A 24,788-nucleotide genomic window follows, 5' to 3' on the forward strand; every position below is an offset into this window, starting at 1 on the left:
AAAATACAATCCTCTTTCTTTAAAAAGCTTACAACCGAAGCCTGGAAAGACAGAGTTGAAACACAACAGGTTATGTTCAAGGTCAAAACATAAAACAACTGAATTACTTTTCTTGAGGAACAACTGAAAGAAGATTAACCAGCTGGGTGTGGTGGCTCATGCCTATAATCTTAGCACTTTGGGAGGCTAAAGTGGGTGGATCGCTTGAGCTCAGGAGCTCCAGACCAGCCTAGGCAACACGGTGAAATCCTGTCTCTACCAAAAATACAAAAAACAGCCAAGCGTGGTGGCACACGCCTGTAGTCTCAGCTACTCAGGAGGCTGAGGCAGAAGAATCACTTGAACCCAGGAGGCAGAGGTTACAGTGAGCCAAGATTACGCCACTGCACTCCAGCCTGGGTGACAGAGCGAGACCCTGTCTCAAAAAAAAAAAAGGAAGGAAGTTTGGTTGGTTAACTAAACAGAAGGACTACATCTCAGTATTTTTCAATACAAATATATTTAAAAGCAGTTTTTTTGTTTGTTTGTTTGTTTGTTTTTGAGACGGAGTCTCACTATGTCGCCCAGGCTGGAGTGCAGTGGTGCAATCTCGGCTCAGTGCAAGCTCTGTCTCCCAGGTTCACGGCATTCTCCTGCCTCAGCCTCCCGAGTAGCTGGGACTACAGGTGCCTGCTACCATGCCTGGCTAATTTTTTGTATTTTTAGTAGAGATGAGGTTTCACCATGTTAGCCAGGATGGTCTCAATCTCCTGACCTCATGATCTGCCCACCTCAGCCTCCCAAAGTGCTGGGATTACAGGCATGAGCCACCGCACCCAGCCTAAAGGCAGTTTTAATGGATAGTACTAATGCTTTATAAGAGCAATTTATAGTCATATGAACCCTAATGACTACAAGTGTTAATAATGCCAATATTCATCATTAGGGAGTAAGTAAAGCAATGACAAATCCAAACATTAGAAAATTACGCAACATTTTAAAAGTAGGGAGGTAGAAACTTGTATAGACTGCCATGAAAGAAATTATCAAAAGACATTGTTGAGTGAAAAAATAAATTGCAGAACAGTATTTGAGGTATAGCACTATAATATAAAAACATGCAAAGTCATTATATGTAGTCTATGGGCATATATAATAGGTTGAGTCATAAGAAATTGCTGCTTTTCATCAGTTCAGAAATAATATTGGCAATTTCATATGGATCAACCTAATATATAAATATACCAAACTGATAACAAGGAAATAAGAAGGACTGAGGAGTTAGTAATGGTAAATTCTGATCTACCTATAATGCTTTAATTTTTTTAATAGAGAAAATGTATTGATGTGTTACATGCATAGTATTAACAAAATCAGCTTTCTAAGATTTTAGAGAATCATCCAAGATGATTCACAAAAGTAGAATCATCATCATCAGTAAGAAATTAAGTGACTACTAAAAGTAATCATTAATTCAGTCATAGAACTAATGATGCATTGACAAGACTATTGAGATATATAATTATGGAAATGGCTAAAATAGAGATAAAGTATCTATTTCTACCTCCCAACCACTAACAGAAAATTCAACACATTATACACACTGAGCAGCTCAAAGAAATTGTAAAGATCCATTATTATTTTTAAAAGGAAATTTAACCAGTGAATGCTTTCACTGAAAATGATAAACAATATATTCCCAGTATAAACCAGAAACAAAGTCTGCAGTAGAAAACTACCATGTCCCTAGATTCAAGTGGGGGTGGGGAGTCATACTGTCATATTTAAATAATAAGTGCAGAAAAACCAAAATATTTTAAAATAATTGTCCATGCAAGAAAGAAAACAGTATCATCTAGCTTGAAGACCCACTGTTTTTATTTTATAATTTATTTCATGACCGTTAGACTGCTAGAAAAATAAAACCTACCTTGAGGGCAAAGGTAATCTTTGAGAAAATACGTGCTATTGTTGCCTGCATAGGTAATAGTGTGATTTATCCAGAAGGTGATAGAAATTTCATTTTCCTAGACCACAGATATGAGCCAAGGAGAATAGAAAGTTCTGACCTAAACTTCACAAGTGTCCCTTCCAAGCAAGGACACGTAAGAGTAAACAAAAAAAGAAGATCAAATTAAACTTAAAGTGAGAAGATAGGAAAAAATAAAGATGACAATAAAAATCAATAAAACAGAAAGGGGAAAGAAAATAGACAAAAGTCCATGAAAACAAAGGCTGACTCAAGAAGGTCAATAAGATTGATAAATCTCTAGCCAGACTGATCAGGAAAAAAATAAGACAAGATGCAAATTATTAGTATCAAGAATGAGGAAGGTGAAATCACTACAGATTCTACAGGTATTAAAATAATAAGAAACATTATGATCAACTCCATTCCTTTAATTTGTCAAGATAGACAAAATGAACAAATTTCTTGAAAGATGCAAATTTATGCAAGGAGAGACAGATAACCTAAATAGGTACCTATTAAAGAAATAAAATTTGTTGTTAAAAACTGTCCCACAGGCTGGGCACTGGTGGCTCATCCCGTAATCCCAGCACTTTGGGAGACGGATCATCTGAGGCCAGGAGTTCAAGACCAGCCTGGCCAACATGGCAAAACCCCATCTCTACCCAAAACACAAAAATTAGCCAGGCATGTTGGTGCGCGCCAGTAATCCCAGCTACTCAGAAGGCTGAGGCAGGAGAATTGCTTGAACCTGGGAGGTGGAGGCTGTAGTGAGCAGAGATCACGCCACTGCACTCCAGCCTGGGCATGGTGGCTCACGCCTGTAATTCCAACACTTTGGGAGGCCGAGGCAGGTGGATCAGGAGTTCGAGACCAGCCTGGCCAACATGGTGAAAAACTGTCTCTACTAAAAATACAAAAAAAAATTAGCCAGGCGTGGTGGCAGGCACCTGTAATCCCAGCCACCCAGGGGGCTGAGGCAGGGGAATCACTTGAACCTGGGAGGCAGTGGTTGCATGAGCTGAGATTGTGCCATTGCACTCCAGCCTAGGCAACAAGAGCGAAACTCCATCTCAAAAGAAAGAAGAAAAAAAAAAGGAAAACGCAACAAAAACCCCCCACAAAGAAAATATCAGGCCAAGATGGTTTCACTAATAAATTAATGTATAATATAAGAAGATACATTTCCACTACTACACAACCTTTCCAGAAAACTGAAGAGGAGAATATACTTCCTGATTCATTCTATGAAGCTGTAGTTATGCTGATACCAAAACCAGACGAAGACATTACAAGAATGTAACACTACAGGCTGGGGCATGGTGACTCACGCCTGTAATCCCAGCACTTTGGGAAGCCAACGTGGGAAAACTGCTTGAGCTCAGAAGTTTGAGACCAGCCTGGACAACACAGTGAGATGCTGTCTCTATTAAAAATTTTAAAAAAGGAGTTGGGTGTGGTGGCACACACCTCTGGGCCCAGCTACTTGGGAGACGGAGGTGGGAGGTCGAAGCTAGAGTTAGCTATGATCGCACCACTGCACTCCAGCCAGGAATTAGAATGATAACCTGTCTCAGAAAAAAAAAGAAGAAGAAAAAAAAAAAGTGCACAGGTCTACAACCATGGTGCATCCACAGTTTTATTAATACTCAGCAAGAAAAGGGAGTACACTGTTAACAAACGCAACAGCACAGATGAATCTCCAAATAATTGTGCTGAAATAAATCAGTCCAAAAAGTGTACAGTTCTGTATGGCTCCACTTATATACAACTCTAGAAAATGCAAACTAATCTTGGGGACAAGGATGGATGGCAGGGGGAATGCAGAAAATTACAGAGGGGCATGAAGAAGCTTTGGGAGATGAATATATTCACTATCATGATTGTGGTATCGTTTTCAAGGGTGTATATATATATATATCAAAGCTTATGGAATTGTACATGTCAAATATAGCTTATATCAACTGTACCTCAATAAGCCTGGTTTTAAAATTTTTCTTTTTGAAAAAAGGACAAGAATCTAAGCTTCCTTATTCCTGGTTTAGTAGTAAACTTGAACAATTTCACCTGTCTCCTATACTTAAAATGACATTTCAGAATTTTAAAAACAGGATTTTAATAAAATAGCGAAGTTATTACATAAAATATTTGCTAGTAGTTAGCAAATATATTTGTAATACACATATAAATAAAGCCTCATAACATGATAGTAAGCAAATATCTATCAATCTTAAAATTTTTTAAATAAAAGAGCAACTATATTACATACTGACTTTTTAGAGAGGGTTGGCATAGAAAGATAAGGAGTCAAAGAGGAAGGTAAGAAAAGAGAAAGGATGAGAAAGTAAATATACAAGAAAACATAACCAGAGGCTCAAAAAAAAAGCAAAGTAGGACAGTAAAATAAACATTTTGACCTATTTATATGACTCTTAAGATGAAAATAACTTGCTATGAGATTTTCATCATTAACTGACATTTAGATTAGAGAAAATATACATGAAGCAAGCCTCACCCCAGGCAATACAACAGCTCCGATTCCACTTTTCAGCTTTGACCTGCCTCGGCCACCTCGCCCCGACAGTCCTGCACCTCGAGGTCTCCGCTTTCCTGGAAATCCAGACCCACGGCCCTATGTAACAGATTAGGAAAAGTCAACATTCTGTGACAGCCCAAAATAATTTTTAAATCCAAATGCCACTGAGATAAAACATTTTATTAAATGTTACACAAACACTTCCTTAGATAAGTATTAAGAGACCTGGCTTATTATTTTTATCTTTAAACATATACTCCACAACTTAAAAATCTAAATATAAAATGCTTACAACCTTGGAATCATACCTTAGGCCTGTCACTGTGAATGCTATCAGCAAGCCTTTGCATGATTTTTCTCTTTCCCACTCCTACATTCTCGGTGACGACAACAACTATAGCCTGATCCAGATATTTCGAAGTGCAACAAATTGTATTCAATATAGAGTAAGTATAAGGAAGAACTCTCTCATTAACTGGTCTCGCGGTGATTACAATAATAGCTAACATCTATTGAGTACTTACTATGTACTAATCTAAGTATTTTTTACTCTCAACAATCCCATATAGTAGGTTTTATTATCCCCATTTGAGATGAGTGTGCTGAGGAATAAAAAGGTTAAGTAACTTGTCCAAGGTCACTTAGCTAGCAAGTCTGGCTGCAGCGTCCCTGGGTTGGAAGCATATTCTGTACTGCTACATCAGCATGAAAGTTCATTTTTGCTAGTGTGTAACAGTATTCTTCCTCTCATTAAAATTAAGTCAGTTTCCTTCACTATTCAACAGTTCTCTTATGGACCCAACATTTCTACCTCATTCACCATTGTATTTAGAGGAAAATTTATTATTATTGTTATTACTTTTATTTTTGAGACAAGAACTTGCTCCGTCACTCAGGTTGGAGTGCAGTGGTGTGATCACAGCTCACTGCAGCCTGGAACTCTTGGGTTCAAGTGATCCTCCTGCTTCTGCCTCCCAAAGTGCCAGGATTACAGGAGTAAGCCAAAGCGTCCAGCCAGGAAAAATTATTTGAGGATTATAGGAAAGCTGACAAAAGGCTTTGTGAAAGCTTTGCTTTAAATAATCTGAATAATAAATACTTGAAATGGAAATAATTTATCTGACTTCTTACACAAGAAATAAACCTATGGGAAAATGTGTTAAATTCCCTGATAATTTCAGACATTAAGTACCAGAGTATGGTGTTCCCTGCCCCCTCACCCTTGTTTGTACTAATTAATTACTCCTTGAAAAAACCTGGCACCTCCCTAAGTAGATGAATTATGTATATTTAAAATTATCCAGATGCTCAGGAAAATACTTAGATGTTTCCCTCACAGTTAAGTTAAATAATATGTCATATCTTCAACTGATGTCCCTTATCATAGTTTGAAATGAACTTATTCCCTATTTAGCAGAATGGTTTCCAAGTCAAAAATTTATGGTGATACTGTAAGCATAAAATAGATGCACATGAACAAAAGGAACGGGAGGAATGGCTTTTTTCCCTTTGGATGTAACAAATACAGCCACCTCCCAGTTCAAACTGCCACTCCTGTCTTCTCTTACCCTGCTCTCCTTGAGATCCCTTTTGAGAAGTGCATCAGCTTCTTTGCACAACAGATGGATGGGGTCAGGTTAGTTTTTTGGGGGTTTTTTTTGTTTGTTTATTTTTGAGATGGAGTCTCGCTTCTTTGCCCAGGCTGGAGTGCAATGGTGCGATCTTGGCTCACTGCAACCTCCGTCTCCTGGGTTCAAGCAATTCTCCTGCCTCAGCCTCCCTAGCAGCTGGGATTACAGGCACATGCCACCACACCCGGCTAAATTTCTTTGTATTTTTAGTAGAGACGGGGTTTCACCATGTTGGCCAGGTTGGCCTCGAACTCCTGACCTCAAGTGATCTGCCCCCTCAGCCTCCCAAAGTGCTGGGATTACAGGCATGAGCCACTGCGCCCGGCCGAGTTTGTTTTGTTTTTAAATTGGTATAAAAGATTTTTGAAAAATTAAGTTAGTGATTAAAAATCGAGACTACAGTAATCTCTCAATTTATTTTCTCGAACATGAAATGCTGACCCAGAAAAAAAGTAAGTGAAAATTGGTGGTCTATATTATCAAACTGTCAAATGAGGTATATTTATACCTCAATATCTTGGATGATATCAGGGGGAGGTAGAGAGGTTAAAAAACAATAGTTCTTCCAGTCATGAAAGAAAATAAAGTATAATCTAGAATTCCTTAAAATCCTTGATTAGTCTAAATTAAACAGCCATATTCCAGAATATTAAATATAGAATATGAAGAAAAACTGTCATCTCCAGTCAATGAAGTATTTTAACTTTTGAGTTAATACTTTTTCAAATTAATTTTTTTCTCTTCAAAATGCATCACACTACTTAACTCACTTCAAGGACTGGCAGAGCCATCAACCAATGTCATGGGGGAAAAAGCCTTGTCATTTTAAGGTATTAACTAGACAATGAAATCTGCCACAATTTTGGTATTTCTTCTCCATGAGAACATAATAAATTAATGGAGCTTTTTCTTTTGCTTTTTTCTAAGCAACAAGGTTTTATGATATCATGAATGAAAAGGTCCTTAATTACCTTTTGGTCTACATGTCAAGGACTTCTCCCTCATAAAAACAGTAGTAATCACAACAAAAGGAATTAACCATAAAAAGAGGTATTAAAAATGTATACTTGATTTTTAAATGCAAGCATATTATTTCTTTACATTAAAATTTTTAGATTTAAAAAGTGTTTCTGGAAGCTCAATCTAGAAAAGAAAGATTTAATTCTTAACATCCAGTAGGGCAAAACAAATCAGACAGAAATGATATATGAATGTAAATGCAATTTTATTTACCACTTTGATGCTCCAAATGGCACTGCCAGGAAGCTGCCTGGGTTTAAAAATTTCCCGACCTTCTGAAATGTCTGGGGACCAGGAAGGTGGGCTCACTGTATTATGGGTACTCCAAGCCCCCTAGGATATGGCAGTTGAGAAAATAGATGTGTAAAACTCAGCAACATAAAAGGTCAAAGCCAGCAACTAAGGAATTTTAGAACAGCAAAAACAAATGCAAACGTATGGAAATTTAGGACAAATTGCTTCAAGGAAGGCAAAATCAGCTACTCACTAACAGTGATTTAAACATTTAAGTATAACTTAAATGTTTGCTGCTACAATTTACATTAAATATTTTATTCTGCCTGAGACATCACTACAATGAAACATTAAAAATTAAGGTTTATAGGACATCAACATTGACTCATGAACTGCAATTACTGCACCAGAAAGTAAATAAAAGTCAATCACACTTTAAGAATTAACACTAGAAGAAAGTATTGGGGGGTTATTTTTCTTCTAACAACTATCACTCTACTTAAAAGGAGAAATGGATAACCATAAGGAATTCTATATTCTATAGCTATCAACAACCAAAACCAGTAGGCCAAAGAATGCAAGGAGAAACATAAGCAATCGATAAATGCATACACGTTAAAGTGTAGAGAGCTGGTAACATTAAAATGCAAATACCATTATTATCTAAGCATTTAATCACTCTTTCTTCAGTGACCATTAATTGTCGGTTTGGTTTTGGTTTTTACTTAGGGAAATGAATACTTTATGGAAATTACATCCAATGGACAAAAGTGAAGAAACGTTAAAGTAAATTGTCCTAAATTTGCAAATTAAAATGCCTAAAGTACCTGATAAATTATATAGAAAGTAGTATCTTATTAAAATCTATATAACTAAAACTAAAGCATTTTACTTCCAAACAACCACATTCAGCAATACCCTGAACTAATCTGATGAAGATGCTAAACAGCATAAAGAAAAATGTTTACTCCACAAAGATAACATTTTAAAGAAAAACAAGACAAATGTCAAACAATAAAAGAATATATTTTGAATTAGGTAATTCAATGGTGCATGCTATAATTTTACCAATTAAGTAACCAAAACTTAAGACAAGGTACATAGTACTTACCAGGTTTCTAGAATATCATCAAATTAACAAGTACTATCTCATTAATCACATAAAAATACCACCAGGAATTAAAATAACCAGAAATAAGAATGTGACTACTCTTGGGGTAAGAGATAGGTAATGGAATAACAGTATTTTGAGAAAAGCCACACAAGCAATAGACTGGTTTCATTTTTAAGTCACAAACTGAATCCACACACATTGAAGTCCAGCAATCCAACTCATTCTCTCCAGCAAACACTTTATTTTTTTCCCTCCAGGATTACCGTTAGGTGTTCTTTCTTACCCATCAAATCTCTAACCTAGCTCAGGTAATCACTATGCTGATTTCACTGAGCAGCAACCACTGCAGGTCAATTACCTCACTTTCATAATTTCAAATGAACTTGAATCTGTACCTATGTCTTCTTCCCTACTATTAGTAAGGAAGTGTTGTCAAAAGCCATTTCTCTTTTCTCATTTTACTCATGCTCCTAACATCTGGCATACTGTTCTGCTGGATTTGGCAGCAGCCCACCTGTGGATATTTCACTGACTTCCTCACTAATCTTTCTTCATCTCCTGTACGTGTTCTTCCTCTATTTGACTTCCAAAGCCCTGGAGTTTCCCAGGGCTTGAGCCTAGGTCCTAAATGGTATTATCTACAATGAGGGCATCTTGGAAGTTGATGCTTCCCACATTCTTATTTCTAGTTTTAATCAAAGATCTCCAAATTAGCAGGATTTTCAACTTCCTTCTTAGCATTTCCATTTTCTCACACAAAACCCCTCTTAAGTTTGCCATGTTTAAAATTTCTCCCTTAACCGGCTTCATCCCAGTCTTCCCCATCCTTATAAATGGCATCCAGTCCCTTGTCACTCTCCTCTGCTCCTTCAGTCCTCTCCCCCAACACTTCGTCAATGCAAATCATCAGCAAATTCAAGACTTTTTATCTTCAAGTTTTGTCTCCGATCCTTCTACTTCTTGTCACTTCCACCACTAGCAGCCCACTCGTGGCCACCACCATCTCTCACCTAACCTGCTACAAGAGTCTACTGCTGGTTATGCTTCTCCCACCCTGCATCTACTCAAGCCTTTCCCCACAGCAGCCAGAGGAACTTTTCAAAAGTACAAATGTGATCAAGCAAGTCATTATTCTATTTCAAACCTTCAATTGCTTCTCAGAGCACTTAAAAGACAAACCTTTCCCAGTGCCTTTCTCCAACTAACCTTGTGGCATTTGTCTCCCCGCTGCTACGCTCCAGCTATTCTGGCTTCCTTGCTGTCCTTCAAACATGCCAAGCTCTTTATCAATCAGAGCCCGACTGACTCAGAACACTTCGCTATATCATTCCAGCCCCTCAATAAATGTCTGGCATTTTCTTTCTTTCTTTTCTTTTGAGATGGAGTCTCGCTCTGTCACCCAGGCTAGAGTGCGGTGGTGCGATTTCGGCTCACAGCAACCTCTACCTCCCAGGTTCAAGCAATTCTCCTGCCTCAAGCCTCCTGAGTAGCTGGGATTACAGGCATGTGCCACCAGGCCCGGCTAATTTTTGTATTTTAGGAGCGATACCATGTTGGTCAGGCTGGTCTCAAACACCTGACCTTGTGATCCACCAGCCTTGGCATCCCAAAGTGCTGGGATTACAGACGTGAGCCACCACGGCCAGCCATGTCTGGCGTTTTCTAACCCTTCAGGTATGGCCTTACATATTTTCTCAACAGCAGACCTTTCCTTAGTGCTCCCAGTGAACCATCATCTCTCTTACCACACCATTAGTGCCTCTCATTGCATCACCACCTAGGACGTTTTATTGTTTGTAATTTTATTTAGTGGTAGGCAGTGGGGCAAGAGATACCTAAATTACTTCTCTCAATATTTCCATTGGTTTTTCTCTGAGATTTGGCTAACATACATCTTAAATTCCTTTTAGTCGATAGTTTAATATTATGTTGGCAGTAGAAAGTTCTCAAAAATATGAGACAGAAAGTCGTACTCTAAGATAAAAATAATGTTGAATAATTTTATTTCAGAAGTAAGAATTTTCTGGTAATTATGTATTATTCATCATAATTTAAAAGTTAGCTTTGATGCCAAAATTTTATCTCACTTCAAAAAGAAGACAGACTTTGTGTAATTTTATAGTTCTGAAGAAAAATTATCATTATACTTAGATATTCTGACAAATTATCTAGTATATTCCTTAGACCTTAAAACTAAAATATAGCTATAATTACCAAAGTTTAAATTATCCTTCAGATCTTAGCTTTGATCAAGAACTTACACAAACCATTCAGAAAAGGTTAGCTGCCCCTGTAATGTATGGGCTCTTCTCCTACAATCCAGTTGCAGCACTTTTCACACTGTAATTAAAGATCATGCCCCTTTCTGTTCACTGCTATGTTAAGCAACCTGTTCAGCACTTATTGAACTTTTTTTCTGCTGAGCATCTATTATCTTTTTTTGCATATGTGTATGAATTCATCAATAAACAATGAACTATGATATGAAACACACTAATGCCTCCACCAGTAATAACCTAGAATCTTGAATTTCTTCACTTAAAAAAAAGTTACTAAAAAATCTATATAATGCCTCCTTAATCTACAAACTGAATTAAAAGCAAAATAGTTCCTAATGTAATCATTATTAAGTTGTAAATAGAATCAACTTGCTATCAAATACTACAGAAACTAAAAAAACACTACCTGGCAGGGACTGAATTTGAACCCAAGAAAAATAATTTAACCCAAAAATAGTTTAATATTAGCATTAAGTTTCTTTCTGTTTTGAGGCCAATTTCTCAGGTAAACTGTCCAAGCTAGTAAGTTATACAAGGACTGTGGGATGGGGAAATGAGAACAATAATGACACATGGAGGATAGGCTATTTAGAAGCAACTTTCTATTAAAAGTCAAATTCTATTGCTGGTTGTTAAATATGATCAAAGTCACTCTTACAGCCCAAGAGTACTATCAGTTTTAAAAGTAGCCAGAGAAGGTTTGGTGTCTCACTGGCAAACTTTACACCTCCAAATCCTAAATCAACCCCAGCCCCACACTCTTCCAACATACTATGTAAAACCAAGGTTGCTTATAAACAGTAAGTCTAATTTAGGAAAAGTGAAAGCAATGAAGAGAGAGAGCAGAAAGGAAGATAACTGGTAAAAGAAACAAAAGAGTTTACAGTTTGTCTTTTTGGTAAATATAATCACTTGTATACACTGGAGCTACAGCAGCAAACACTTCACTATTTAGGGAATTCTTAAAAGAAGTCTCTCATATATAAAATTGAGTTCGATATCAAGTAGAACAAGAAATTAGACCTAATCCTGTTTTGATAACTACAGAAACAGCTATTATCAGCTTTAGCCTTCAATAATTTCGCAATACAAATTAGGTGGCGCTAGCAACAGTAATATCTCCAAAAATACCACAACAAGCACAAGTGAACTAAAAGGAAAGTCTGGTACTTCTAATCGGCTGTGTTGTTAGCTTGGTGTTCCAAAGGGGTAGGTATTTTTTAGGTTTAACACTATGGTTCTCTGGCTACTTTTAAAACTGAAAGTACTCTTCTTATAATATAAAGTAAACTTCTTATAATTTGTCCAAGAGATATCAAAATACAGTACCTATGTTTTCATTTATGAAATTTTCTTGAAATATTTACTGTAGGCTGGGCGTGGTGGCTCACCCCTGTAATCCCAGCACTTTGGGAGGACAAGGCGGGTGGATCACCTGAGGTCAGGAATTCGAGACCAGCCTAACCAATATGGCGAAACACCGTCTCTACTAAAAATATTTAAAAAATTAGCCAGGTGTGTTGACGTGCGCCCGTAGTCCCCGCTACTCAGGAGGCTGAGACAGGAGAACTGCTTGAGCCAGGGAGGCAGAGGCTGCAGTGAGTGAGGTCGTGCCACAACTCCAGCCTGGGCGACAGAGCAAGACTCAATCTCAAAATAAACAGATAAATAAGTAAAAATAAAATAAAGAAATGTCTACTGCAAATAATACGATTCATAAAATGCTTAATAAAAACTTTCAATACCATCATGAAAGCAATTAGAACATGAAGGTGTCTGAACTAGATCATAGTAGTGTGATTACATTCAATATCTTTCTATAAGACGTGATGATACATACAGGGTAAATAATACAAGAAGAGCTAAGATTATTATCTCAGAATTTCCTAATTAGAATGGGAATACAACTGTGCAATGAGAGAAATGGACTGAAGACAGAAATAAAAACAAATGTTATGATTTAATATGACAAATTTTAAATTTCCACTTTATTTTCCACCATTTTTAAAGAGCATTCCTTACAGTATTCAGTTTAATGCATTTTTAAAAATCAGTAAGACAAGTAGCACATTTCTCTAGTTCAGAACTCCGCTTTCAGGGTTACAGTTAAAGATGATCCTAGAAGTGCATTTTAATTGGTCTAGGGTAGGGCCATTAGCTTGATGTTCTAAAATCTACCGAGTTGATTACAGTATGTGGCAGTGTCAATAATCACTTTCTTAAACCCAGGTCGCAAAGTACATACACCTATAAAAATGCTGAAAAATGGGCCAGGCGCTGTGGGGCTCACACCTGTAATCCCAGCACTCTGGGAGACCCGAGATGGAAGGATCGCTTGAGGCCAGGAGTTCGTAACCAGCCTGGTCTACACAGCAAGACCCCCATCTCTATAAAAAAATAAAAAATATTTTTAAATGCTGAAAAATGAAATACTAAATTATTTATGAATATATAACTTCAATAAAAGATGAGAAAATACAACTAGGTCATTAGGACAATTTGTATGAACCAATATCCAATTTGCTGTCTGTTACTTCTCCTACCTTATCATGTCTAATTTTTCCTCATCTTTGTGAAATCCTGCATCTACAATAGGCAAGAAAACAAAAAACAAAAGGAATCTTATTCTATTCACAGCCATCAGAAAAATGTGTTACTATTCCTGTAGTCAGTTAGGTTCTAAATCATACATTTGAGATATATTTGAAACATGTCATAAAGAAAATAAGCATCATATTTCTCACTAAATAGCACCTGAAATATTCCATATGAAAGGAAAAATACAAAAAACTAAACTTTAATTACTAACCTCCTTAAAGGAAAATAATTCTATATGATTTGATATTTGATAATGGATGTCCAATACCTGAGATATAAATTCCATTTTCTGTGTCCTAACATCTCACCTTCAGAAAATCTCCAATATTGGGTTATTTGGATTATATATTTAAAACTGAATATACTTGAAAATGTGAAAGATTTGTTGCAGCAACAAATGGTTTAGCAATTATCTGCATTAAAATGTGTTCCATGAACAACAGAAAAAGAATATTTCTACTTCAGTCCTTAAAAATTGTGAAAGCACAGCCACAGTCTTAGTTTGTCGATCTTGAATTCTTTTGGTATTTTAATTTCACCAATAATTCTGGAACTGCTGTTTTTATATTTCTCAAAATGTTTTGTCTTGCATCGTCCAATAAGGCAGCCACCATCATATGTGACCACTGAGCACTTCTAATGCAGCTAGCCAGAACTGATGTTTTAAGTATAAAGCATCTTGTTCATTTTTATACTAAATGCTGAAATATTGTTTTGAATATACCAGGTTAAATAAAATAGATTAACATTTATTTCACCTGTTTTTGTTTTTTAAAGTGTAACTACTTGAAAATTTAAAATTACACATATGGTCTGCATTATATTTATATTAGACAGCACTGGCTTACCGTTCTACTAGTTGGCTAGCTTGTACCTCCAGATAACATCTGATAATCCAATCACTAGCTATCACAAACTAGATCTTTCAGATGTTTCCTATTAAAATGTTCATTTAATTTTGAAGTGAATTCCTAGAAAAGCTCATATAATACTATTATAGAAAATCATTAAAATCAACTGAATAATTTGCCCACCATGAAACAGAACTTAAGGTAAATATACATTTCTTTGGTTAGTATTTACTGTACTGGTAAAGACCAAAGAATTGGTAATGTTCAACAAAATATGAAAATGCCAGTGACGTTAACAAAAAATAGCTGGAAACCAAAGAATCTTGCTTACATCACAATCACAGCCAGGAAAATGCAGCTTATTTTACAGCCAGTCCCCAACGTGAAGAATATGTAGAAGAAACAGTAAATAAAAACAGAACTATAATACAGAAATGCCTAATACCAAAGAAAGTCATGTAACAGAATACTGAACTTCAGTATTTCTAATATACGGATATACACATTCCTGCTAACTGTAGAATATTTCCTGCAAGTTATGGTCCCAGTGCCTCACCAATGGAAGATCTATCTTGTACTATTCAATTCATACTCTCCCTAATAACAGCACTATATTAGCAGGTTCATCATCAAGTGAAGGCTGTTTGCTAGATAACTAAAACCAAGATTGGAAAACTAAAAAGCCTCGGAGGGAGGGAAAACACAGCCTACAAAATGCTTACAAGATTAGCAGCAAATGATGAAGTAGTAACAAGAGGGGCAGAAAAATAGAAAGATTATCATCGAATTTGGGAATCAAAGACAGCTCAGCAAAATACTAGGACATGGCTCATATAAGATGGAATAAGCCTGGAAATACACCCCCCTCCCCAACATTTCGGAACATAAAGTCTACAGAAAAAGAGTCCTAATGTATTGAACCTGGTTTCTCAATTGAAACAAAAGTCTACAAGGAAGGAGAGATACGTAAAATTTAACAGGAATACATATGAAGCAGTATCTTTAAAGAATGTAAATAAATCAACCAAAAGTAAATTTGAGATTCAAATTTCCATTGGTAAAGTCTTTTCAGAGTCAGAACAACATAATTATTATATAACTATTCAAAACAAAACAAAACAAAAAGTTACTAGAAAGGAGCACAACTGGTTTGAGAAGAAAAACTTTTCATGGTAGAGCAGAAATAACTGTCAAGGAAAATACTTAGAAAAAGGCATATATAAAGAGTGGCCTAGTTTTACTGCACACGTCTTTGCCATGCAGAAACAGCTAAATCCCATCTGACAACTACTTTCCCTTTCGTGTACCTTGTCTTTAGAGAATAAAATATATCTGGGTTTGATATAGAGGAGACTAATTTTCACATTAAAAAATGATTTTCTTAAAAGCCTGGCCTTACAGTTTAAAAATTATACGATTAAAATCAATATATTATTCCTATAAAAAGCCAAACGTTAATCCATTTAAATCATGAAACTTAAAACTTAACTTGAAGCAATTTCAATCATGAAACTTAAAACTCCAAATTACTATTGTGAATTAACACTTCTCCACTATTTGTTGTCTTGCAATTTTAAAAAACACTTCAGAAAGCAGCAATTTCGTAAAACAATAAATAATTCGTACCTACAGTATCTTCATTTTGCCATGCAGTTTTACTTAAATCTCACTTAAAAAGAAATGGAACTCATTCTTAAAGGGTAGAATGTACATGATGTAAAGCAGACACAGGAAGATTTATCTTTACTTACTGAAAATCAACAGTACAATTCTAAGATTTTTTTCCATGAAACTACTGAAATAAGTCCTACTTGAAAAAAGAAATCCCACAAGAGTTAGCAATTAATAAAAACATCAAAATGAGAAATTCCCCAGCATGGAAAATTCCTGTCATAAATGTTGATGTTTATCCAGTTAAAAATATATACAATGAATAATATCAATAAATAAATATATTAGAAGGAAATAATAGATGTTAGTTACTGTATACCCAAAACTATACTGTATTTTAGGCTCTATATTTACTGCAGCACAGAACTAAAAGAGTTTTTAAAGTTCTTTCTATTAGAAACTATTATCAATAGGTTGCATCTTTATGGCCCAACTGAGTTGAAATTCCAAATAAGATCACTTCAAATTTAATAAATGGCATTCTTCATTAACAGCATTTAAAAAATAATGGCTGAAACACATAATCAACATTACACTGAAGTTCTATCTGAAGACAGAAAAAGTTGCCATCCACACCAAAGCTACACATATACCTTTTGATTTTATAGAATTGTTCCAATATCTTTTCTGTCAATATCATTAAAATCACCCTACCTGTTTGGACCGAGGTCTACCAGGAGAAAATTTTCTCTTAGTAATAGCTGGTTTACCCATGCCAATTTTTGGAGTGACTGAGATGTAAGTTGTTGGCATGATGTTTCCAGCAGAGGAACTAAGAGCTGAAGGGTAATTATGCAGCATGTCATGCGAAGGCAAGTCTGAAGAAGGTGTTGGGGAGGAAGACGCATCTGCCTTGCTTATGTCTGCTGATGATGAAAATGATGACTCTGTCTCAGATGATAACTTTATAGATTTGCTTCCTTGGTATGAAACATCTTTCACACAACCCTCAATTGTAGGAGTCATTTCAGAGTCCATCAATCCAGTAGAAAGTTCAGGATTTTCTTTCTGTTCCTTTTCTCCTTGTAGCCTTTCTATAACCAACTGTTCCTCAGGACATAATGAAGTACTTTCCTCATGTGGGGACACTAAGGTTTCTAGTGGAAGAGTGACAGATTCCATGACTAATTTTGGAGGCCTTGATTCTTCTCTGGATACCACTGTTTTAGGTTCCTCTAACAACTGCAGTTGTTCTTGCTGCACAGTGATCTGGTGTGTAACGACTTCAATGTTTTCTGTCACTTCCATTTTATCTTCAATTTGATCTTCGCCACAAATATGCTTCACTTCAGAAGACATTTGCAGGTCTTCACTATCAACTTCATTAGAAATCTGTTTTTCCAATTCAGTATTCACTGTATGTTGGGATGATACTACAAAATTCAGAACATTTGTTATGGCAATGTACAAACAAATTTTAAATTTTCTAACTATAGATACATAAAACATTTGGCTACACTAGAACTTAAATCAGAAGGTATTCATCAAAGCAGACAATTATTAAGTGAATGAAAGCCAAAGTACACAAGGATTTATGGATTAGAATCAGCCACACACCAGAAAACCTAATGAAAACATTATGTTTTACAACTTAAGGACTTCCAAATGGATTGAAAATTACACAGGAAAAGTTCTCATACTCATTTTTTAGTTAAGAAAATGAGGATCAATCATGTTATGTGAGGTACCTAAGTTAAAAAGTAAAGACTGATCTAGAATGTGTAGGCATTTTCTAATAGTAGATACCCAGATGTAACAAAGTTACTATAGACTCAAAAGCACAGACAGAAAAGATTTACTAACCACCAATATTTATTTTGCTTAACCATACCTGCCAACCTACCCAAAATATTCTTTGGATATAATCCTTGTTCTTCATCACTGTCTATAAATTAAAAGACTAATCTCAGGAAATCTATAAACTTAGATATCAGAAACATAGTCACTGGTAAATTTTAAATCAGGATACCAGTATGTTAAACCTTTAATTCAATCTCATCAAGGTAATTTTTAAGTTATAGTAAAAAGACACTGCTAGCCTCATTTACCAATCAGTGACTAAAATTTATCTATGTTCTTTTTTTTTTTTTTTTTTTTGAAACAGGGTCTCACTCTGTGACCCAAGCTGGAGTAGAGTAGCACAAACATGGCTCACTGCAGCCTCAACCTCCTGGGCTCAAGTGGTCCTCCTACCTCAGCCTCCCAAGCTGCTGGGACTGCACGCATGTGTCACCATCCCCAGATACTTTTTTTATTTTTGTAGAGACAGGGTCTCACTATATCGCCCAGGCCTATACATGTTCTGATATCAAACTGAAATCTCATCTTCTTTCCCACTTTATTGAAAGACTACAGGTAAGGATAAAAGAAAACTACCAAATAACAGATCTGAAAGTACAAAATATTTTTAATCATGACCTCCCCCCTCCAAAAAAAAAAAAAAAAAAAAAAAACCTTTCAAGAGAAACTAACCTTCTTTAGATCCATTGTCAATTCTTTTCCAGAATCTCTTAACTAAAAGATTTAGTTACCGTAATGTATATACATACAGCAATTGCAAAAATGTCTTTGGGATAAAGACATTATCTTGTAACTCAATCAAATTAGACAATATGAACATACTGCTTACCAGCAATAAGAAGACTATCTGTGTCAAGACTTTCTGAGGGATGACTCTTCTGTTGCTCTTCAGTGTGGACTTGAACCGCTGTGAGTAACACATTTATAAAATCTCTAAGGAGTCAAAATTTCTGTAACACTGTTCCCTCAACAGTAATTTGAGTAAAGAGTTTTATTCTACCAAATGTCAATTTCCAATATAAGCATGAAACATTGTACCACTTATTAGTAAGTTATGAAGACAAAATTAGAAGTCTTTGCACTATGGTAAAAATTTTTTAATTGTCTTTTTCTCTTTTTCTTTAACAACTAGACCTCACAAGAAAGATTATAGGAAATAATTTTGAGAGTTATTATACGTAAACTTAATAAATTTCAAAACATCTCAGTGGCTTTTTATGTATACATTATAATTTTTATGTATACTATATAATTGAACATACAACTTCACATACAACACCAAAGACTTTCAGATGAGCCTGTGATTAAATGTAACAAGTAATTTTCCCCCAACATGGTCTCTTATTAATTCCAGATCTGCAAGTACAATAATAGCTCTTATCAATATGTACTACAAAAAGCATAATTGAAACATCATGGAAATAAGTGAAATAACCCTCAATAGGACTGCTGAGATGATCCAATACAGTAAATTTTTCATTATCTCAGCATGAAACATCTCATCATCAGCAACAGCTCTACTTAGCAACTACAACTAAAGAAATAAAAACACGAATTGCTTTTTAATAGAAAATCACTTGGTCCCTTAACCAAGTAAGTACTTATGATTAAGTCTAGATGGTAGCTGAACTACAAATACATGCATGTCCGTTCTCCTATTAATGTGTCTAAGATTATTTTACTAAAAAACTCTTCCTAAGTGACTGCATCTTGGCTTTTACTGAAGTTTTAGTCAATATTCACATATTTATTGTATATTCACATTTTCTTCAAAAACAGAGTATATCCATTAAACATTCTTACCATCTGGAACAATTCCAGGAGTGGACTCCTGACCGTTGACATCTTTATTAACTGCCTGCTCTGAGAATACCATTTGATCTTCAGGGCCTTCAACTTCCATTTCATTGTTATAATCTTAACAAAAAATTATTAATTCTTTAGCTCAGAATGAGTTTTTTTCTTTGTTCATTAAGTCAACAATTATGATTTTGTATGAGTAAGGGCAAATCATCACCAAAAATGCTTTAAGTTTTTCTTCAGATTTTTCTCTGTTGAACCACATGTATATTTACATTTTTAAAAAACATGAAAATTATAATGCATCAAAAGGTGGGCCAACCGTGGTAGTTCATGCCTGTAATCCTAACACTTTGGGAGGCCAAGACGGAAGGAACGCTTGAAGCCAGGAGTTCAAGACCAACCAGGCCAACATAGTGAGAACCCATCTCTAAAACAATTTTTTTTAAAAGGTAACTGGCACATTATTTTAAAAGGATATTTCAAAACTAAATACTGATGGCATTCTGGAAATGAAAGGTTAGTAATTAAGATGTTTAGTTATCCTTGAAGATGATAAAGAGAAGTTTTACAAAAGCTGCCACTCATAATGATGAAAATGAAAAACAATCTGGCGAGCAGTTCTATTTCCTTTACTCTCTAAGACTCATGTTTTTAACAGGAGGATACTACTAAAAATATTCCATCCCCGAACAAAATCTTGGGCTGAAAAGGTGATAATTAACTTAAGAAGGACATTACAAAACTACAACATGCTTAGAGAAAAATAACCCACATTATAAAGAACAAACTAAGCAAACCCAAAGACTGGGGAACTTCCACTGTCGGCCTGAAGAACACAAGTGAAGGAAAGCACACTAGACCCAGAATTCAAATACTAAAAAAAACTATCTTAAGTTAGATTAGATTTTAGCCATCAGATTCAGAGATGACCAAGATAACAAATACATTTAAAGGTTGAGAAACTGAGAACAAGATGGAATCTGGAATACAGGCTCCTCTCTTCCTGATTAAAGCAATATATTGGTGATACAATGGCACAACATTACAAAAACAAAAAATTTAAAAAAAAATCATTCTCAAATTTACCTGTAGTGAGCTCAGCTATCTCCACTTCCTCACCTGGCTGTAAAGGATCCATCTCAGCTCCCAGGTGTTTACAATACATGCAGATATACTCTTCTTTGAGCTGAGTATCCAGTTCATGATCTGTTGGTTTGTCACACTCTAGGTGAACCCACCTGCAGTGATAAGTATACTTAAATAAAAATTTCTAACATCGAGTTATTATCTAGGTAAAGAGAAGGCATTGCCGAAAAGCTGGATATGAAAACAGTTAATTAAGTATGAGAGGAGAGAGGTTAGAGGAGTTGCTAACTGACAAAGGTTTTTTAAAGCACATTTGTGCATGTCACTAGAGATGCTGCCGTATTTTTACTTGACATTTTTAAGCTATTTTCTCTTTACTTTTCCCTATTAGTGCTCATTTCTGATGTGGTCTGGTCTTATCTTTTGCCCATTTACTTCCTTATGCCTTTGAGACTCAAAAACATCATTTAATTCCATCTATAACAGCAATCAGTACTGATGGAATTGCTAGAGTGATAAAAACTTAGAAGCTGTAAGATGGTAGAGCAAATGACCACATGAATAAAACAATCGACAAAACAACTGAATAGAATAACTATCTTCTTACCTTTTGCACATATTACAATGAAGCATGTCTTTCTGCAATTCTGGATGATAATACTTCCCACAGAAGGGACATAAGTTATCCTGCTGTTGGTAACAATTGTCACATATCAGGCAATTGTGGTGCCACTGAGAACTAGACCGTGTGCCACACTCTATACATATTCTGCAATTCTAAACACCAGGAAAAATAAAAAGAAAAACAGTTTGTTATGCATTTGTAATTGTAGTTCTGATGTAAACCTTTAAAAAGTCAAGAATCATTTGTGGATTATACATTAAGCTTTTATTTTCATGACACTAATTTAGGGTACATGCTTTTTTTTTTTTTTTTTGAGATGGACTCTTACTCTGTTGCCCAGGCTGGAGTGCAGTGGCGCAATCTTGGCTCACTGCAACCTCTGCCTCCTGGGTTCAAGTGATTCTCTCCTGCCTCAGCCTCCTGAGTAGCTGGGACTACAGGTGTGTGCCACCACACCCAGCTAATTTTTGTGTTTACTAAAGACACAGGGTTTCACCGTGTTGGCCAGGCTCATCTTCAACTCCTGACCTCAAGTGATCTGCCTGCCTCAGCCTCCCAAAGTGCTGGGATTACAGGTGTGAGCCACTGCGCCTGGCCTTAGGGTATACACCTTTTAAAAAGCTGTTTTCAATGTCTGATGTGGCCTCACAAAATCTGCACTAAAATCTCCAGGAAAATTTAAATAAGGGAATGGGGATATCCAGGAAAACATATAGGTGGAAGAGATAAAACCAAAAAGACAGCAACTCAAAATTCAAAAAAAGAAACATACGCTAGGAGCAGGAAGTAATTTTTGTGGAGTAAGTCTGCTCAACCTATTACACTGCAGAAAGCAAAACGGTGTTGCTACAGTATTCCACTTGCTTCTTGGTAGCTTAAGAACTAAAAACTAAAACTAAAGAACTCTAAAACAATAGCATGGCCAGCCTGGTGTGATGGTTGATGCCAGTAATCCCAGCACTTTGGGAGGCCAAGATGGGAGGATCGCATGAAGCCAGGGATCCGAGACCAATCTGGGCAAGAAGGCAAAACACCTCTTTCTCTACAAAAAAAAAAAAAAAAAAAAAAAAAAAAAAAAAAATTTAATTAGCCATGGTGGTGCGCACCTATAGTCCCTGCTACTTGGGAAGCTGAGGCAGGAGAATTGCTTGAGCCTAGGAGTTTGAGGCTGCAGGGAGCTCACACCACTACACTCAAGCCTGGGCAACAATGTGAGACTGCCATGGTGGGTGGGGAAACACAGAGCATGGTCAACGCCATGTGACTTGGTGTCTGAAAATGTAAAAATATATTGCTCCACATCAAAAGTCCAATGATGGCCCTTCATGTTTTTAGAATAGAGAGAGTGTCCTATCCTTACCAAATTACAATTGTTTATGAAGTAAAAGGCCAACCAGAGGCCAGCCAAAACTACTTCTGTGCCTGTGAGCTAGTCAGCCTTAAAACCCTGGGTATCCCTGGGTATAAGGTTAATACATTGTGGGGCTCTCATTACCCACCCCAAATTTTGAATCTAAAATATCAATAAAAGGGAACTTTATCTTTCTGTGCTACCAGGTTGATATGAAAGGGATGCTCACTTAAAAAGAGAAACTACCAGGAACCATAGATCAGCTAGTCTTAAAGATTAAAATGAATGCATTTAACAACACTGACGCAAAAATCCTAAATAGCTGGGCATGGTGGCACAGAACTGTGGTGTCATCTACTTGAGAGGCTGAGGCAGAAGGATCTCTTGAGCCTAGGAGGTAGAATTCAGCCTGGGCAACACACAGAGACCCCATCTTTTGAAATACATACACATATATTTTTTAAAAGAATGTATTATCCTTTATCTAATGAGAAGGAGAAAAGAAAAACAATCCTAAATAAAATACTATCAAACAGACTCTAATACCACATTAAGAAAATAATAACTATGCCCAGGTGGAGTTTATACAAGAAATTCAAAGATATTTAATATTAGAAAAATCCATTAACAAAGTTTAACAAATTAAAAGGTCTGAGGAGAAAAAATTATTTCAATGCAACAGATGATTAAAGAAAGAAGTCTTTGGGAAGAATCAAAACCCATTACTAGTAACTCTTGAGAAAGTAAAAATGGATGGGTACTTCTCTAATGTGACCAACATAAATACTTCAATTCTAAAGGCAACATCTTATTTTATGGGAGAGCCCGAGAGGCATTCCCACTATGGACAGGAAAAAGCAAGGGTGCCTATTATCTCCACTACTATTTTAACATGGTTCTGGAGCCAATGCAAGCATTGAAACAAATGAAAACAGAAACATAAGACCAGGAAAAGAAGAAACAAAACTCTTAATTTGTAAACAGAGTTGGAACATCCTAGAAAATTGTTCAAAAATTCAATAAAAGAATTCAACAAAGTACTAGGATATAAAATTAGCATGCAAAAGGCAATAGAATTCACACACACAAATAACGAGTTAAAGGATAGTAAGAAAACCCCATTTATAACAGCAGAAAAATAAATATTCAAGAATAAGCTTAAATGTTGAAAATCAGTATGAAGAAAATTATAAAACACTCCTAAAAGACACAAAACTAGACTTTAACAAACTTGTAAAGACATCCCTTTGTTCTTGGTTAGGATGTCTTAAAATCAAGATGTCAATCAACTCTCACTAATATATATATATATATGTGTGTGTGTGTGTGTTTTGGAAACAGGGTCTTGCTCTGTAGCCCAGGCTGGAATACAGTAGCATGATCATGGCTCACTGCAGCCTCGAACTCCTGGGCTCAAGTGATCCTCTCACCTCAGCCTTCTGAGTAACTGGGACTATAGGCATGTGCCACTACACCTGGCTAATTTTTTTGTATTTGTAGAGAGGCAGTTTCACCATATTGCCCAGGTTTGTCTCAAACTCCTGAGCTCAAGCAACACCCCTGCCTTGGCCTCCCAAAGTGCTGGGATTACAGGTGTGAGCCACTGCACCCAGACACTCAATAAATTAAATGTGATTCCAATAAAAATTCCAATGAGGTTTTTATTGGGGCTACATATGGTGATCCTAAAGTTTATACAGAAAAACAAATACACAAGTACAGATAAGAAACCTGTGAAATGGATAAGTTCTGAAGGGGCCCAACATTACCAGATACTACAAAGGCTCTATAACAAAAACAGTGTCGTACTGGTGAATGAATAGACAGATCAATGGAATGGAAAAGAGGTTCCAGATATAAGTTCAATCAAATCTAACATTCTAGTCTGGAATCTCAAGTCACTAGGGCAAAGACAGTCTTTTTAATGAATGGTTTTTAGAAAACTGAATAGCCAGTTGGAAAAAGATACTCACATCATACACAAACATCAACTCCAAATAGATCAGAGATTTAAATGTAAAAAATAAAACAATGCAAGCCATACATGGTGGCTCACAACTGCAATCCCAGCACTTTGGGAGGCCGAGGCAGGCAGATCAATTGAGGCCAGGAGTTCAACACCAGCCTGGCCAACATGGCAAAACCCTATCTCTACCAAAAATACAAAAATTAGCTGGGCGTGGTGGCGCATGCCTGTAATCCCAGCTACTTGGGGGAGCTAAGACATGAGAATCACTTGAA

The 24,788-nt window shown here is 36.1% G+C and overlaps 1 protein-coding gene across 6 annotated transcripts in view; it reads right to left on the minus strand.

Annotated features, from left to right (window-relative positions):
* Positions 1–24,788, minus strand: part of KMT2C (lysine methyltransferase 2C) — a 301,574-nt gene that overhangs the window by 96,178 nt on the left and 180,608 nt on the right. For all 6 annotated transcript variants that reach the window (XM_063606427.1, XM_034965307.3, XM_034965305.3 and 3 more), the window contains 7 exons: positions 21,179–21,348; positions 20,572–20,723; positions 19,486–19,599; positions 18,512–18,589; positions 16,537–17,255; positions 7,349–7,468; positions 4,464–4,580 (listed from right to left, as the gene is read on the minus strand). In XM_063606427.1, the coding sequence (XP_063462497.1) occupies positions 4,464–4,580; positions 7,349–7,468; positions 16,537–17,255; positions 18,512–18,589; positions 19,486–19,599; positions 20,572–20,723; positions 21,179–21,348 (1,470 nt within the window). The remainder of the gene's footprint in view (positions 1–4,463; positions 4,581–7,348; positions 7,469–16,536; positions 17,256–18,511; positions 18,590–19,485; positions 19,600–20,571; positions 20,724–21,178; positions 21,349–24,788) is intronic.

The sequence above is a fragment of the Pan paniscus genome, chromosome 6 (genome assembly GCF_029289425.2).
Source record: "Pan paniscus chromosome 6, NHGRI_mPanPan1-v2.0_pri, whole genome shotgun sequence".
NCBI classification, from domain to species: domain Eukaryota; kingdom Metazoa; phylum Chordata; class Mammalia; order Primates; family Hominidae; genus Pan; species Pan paniscus.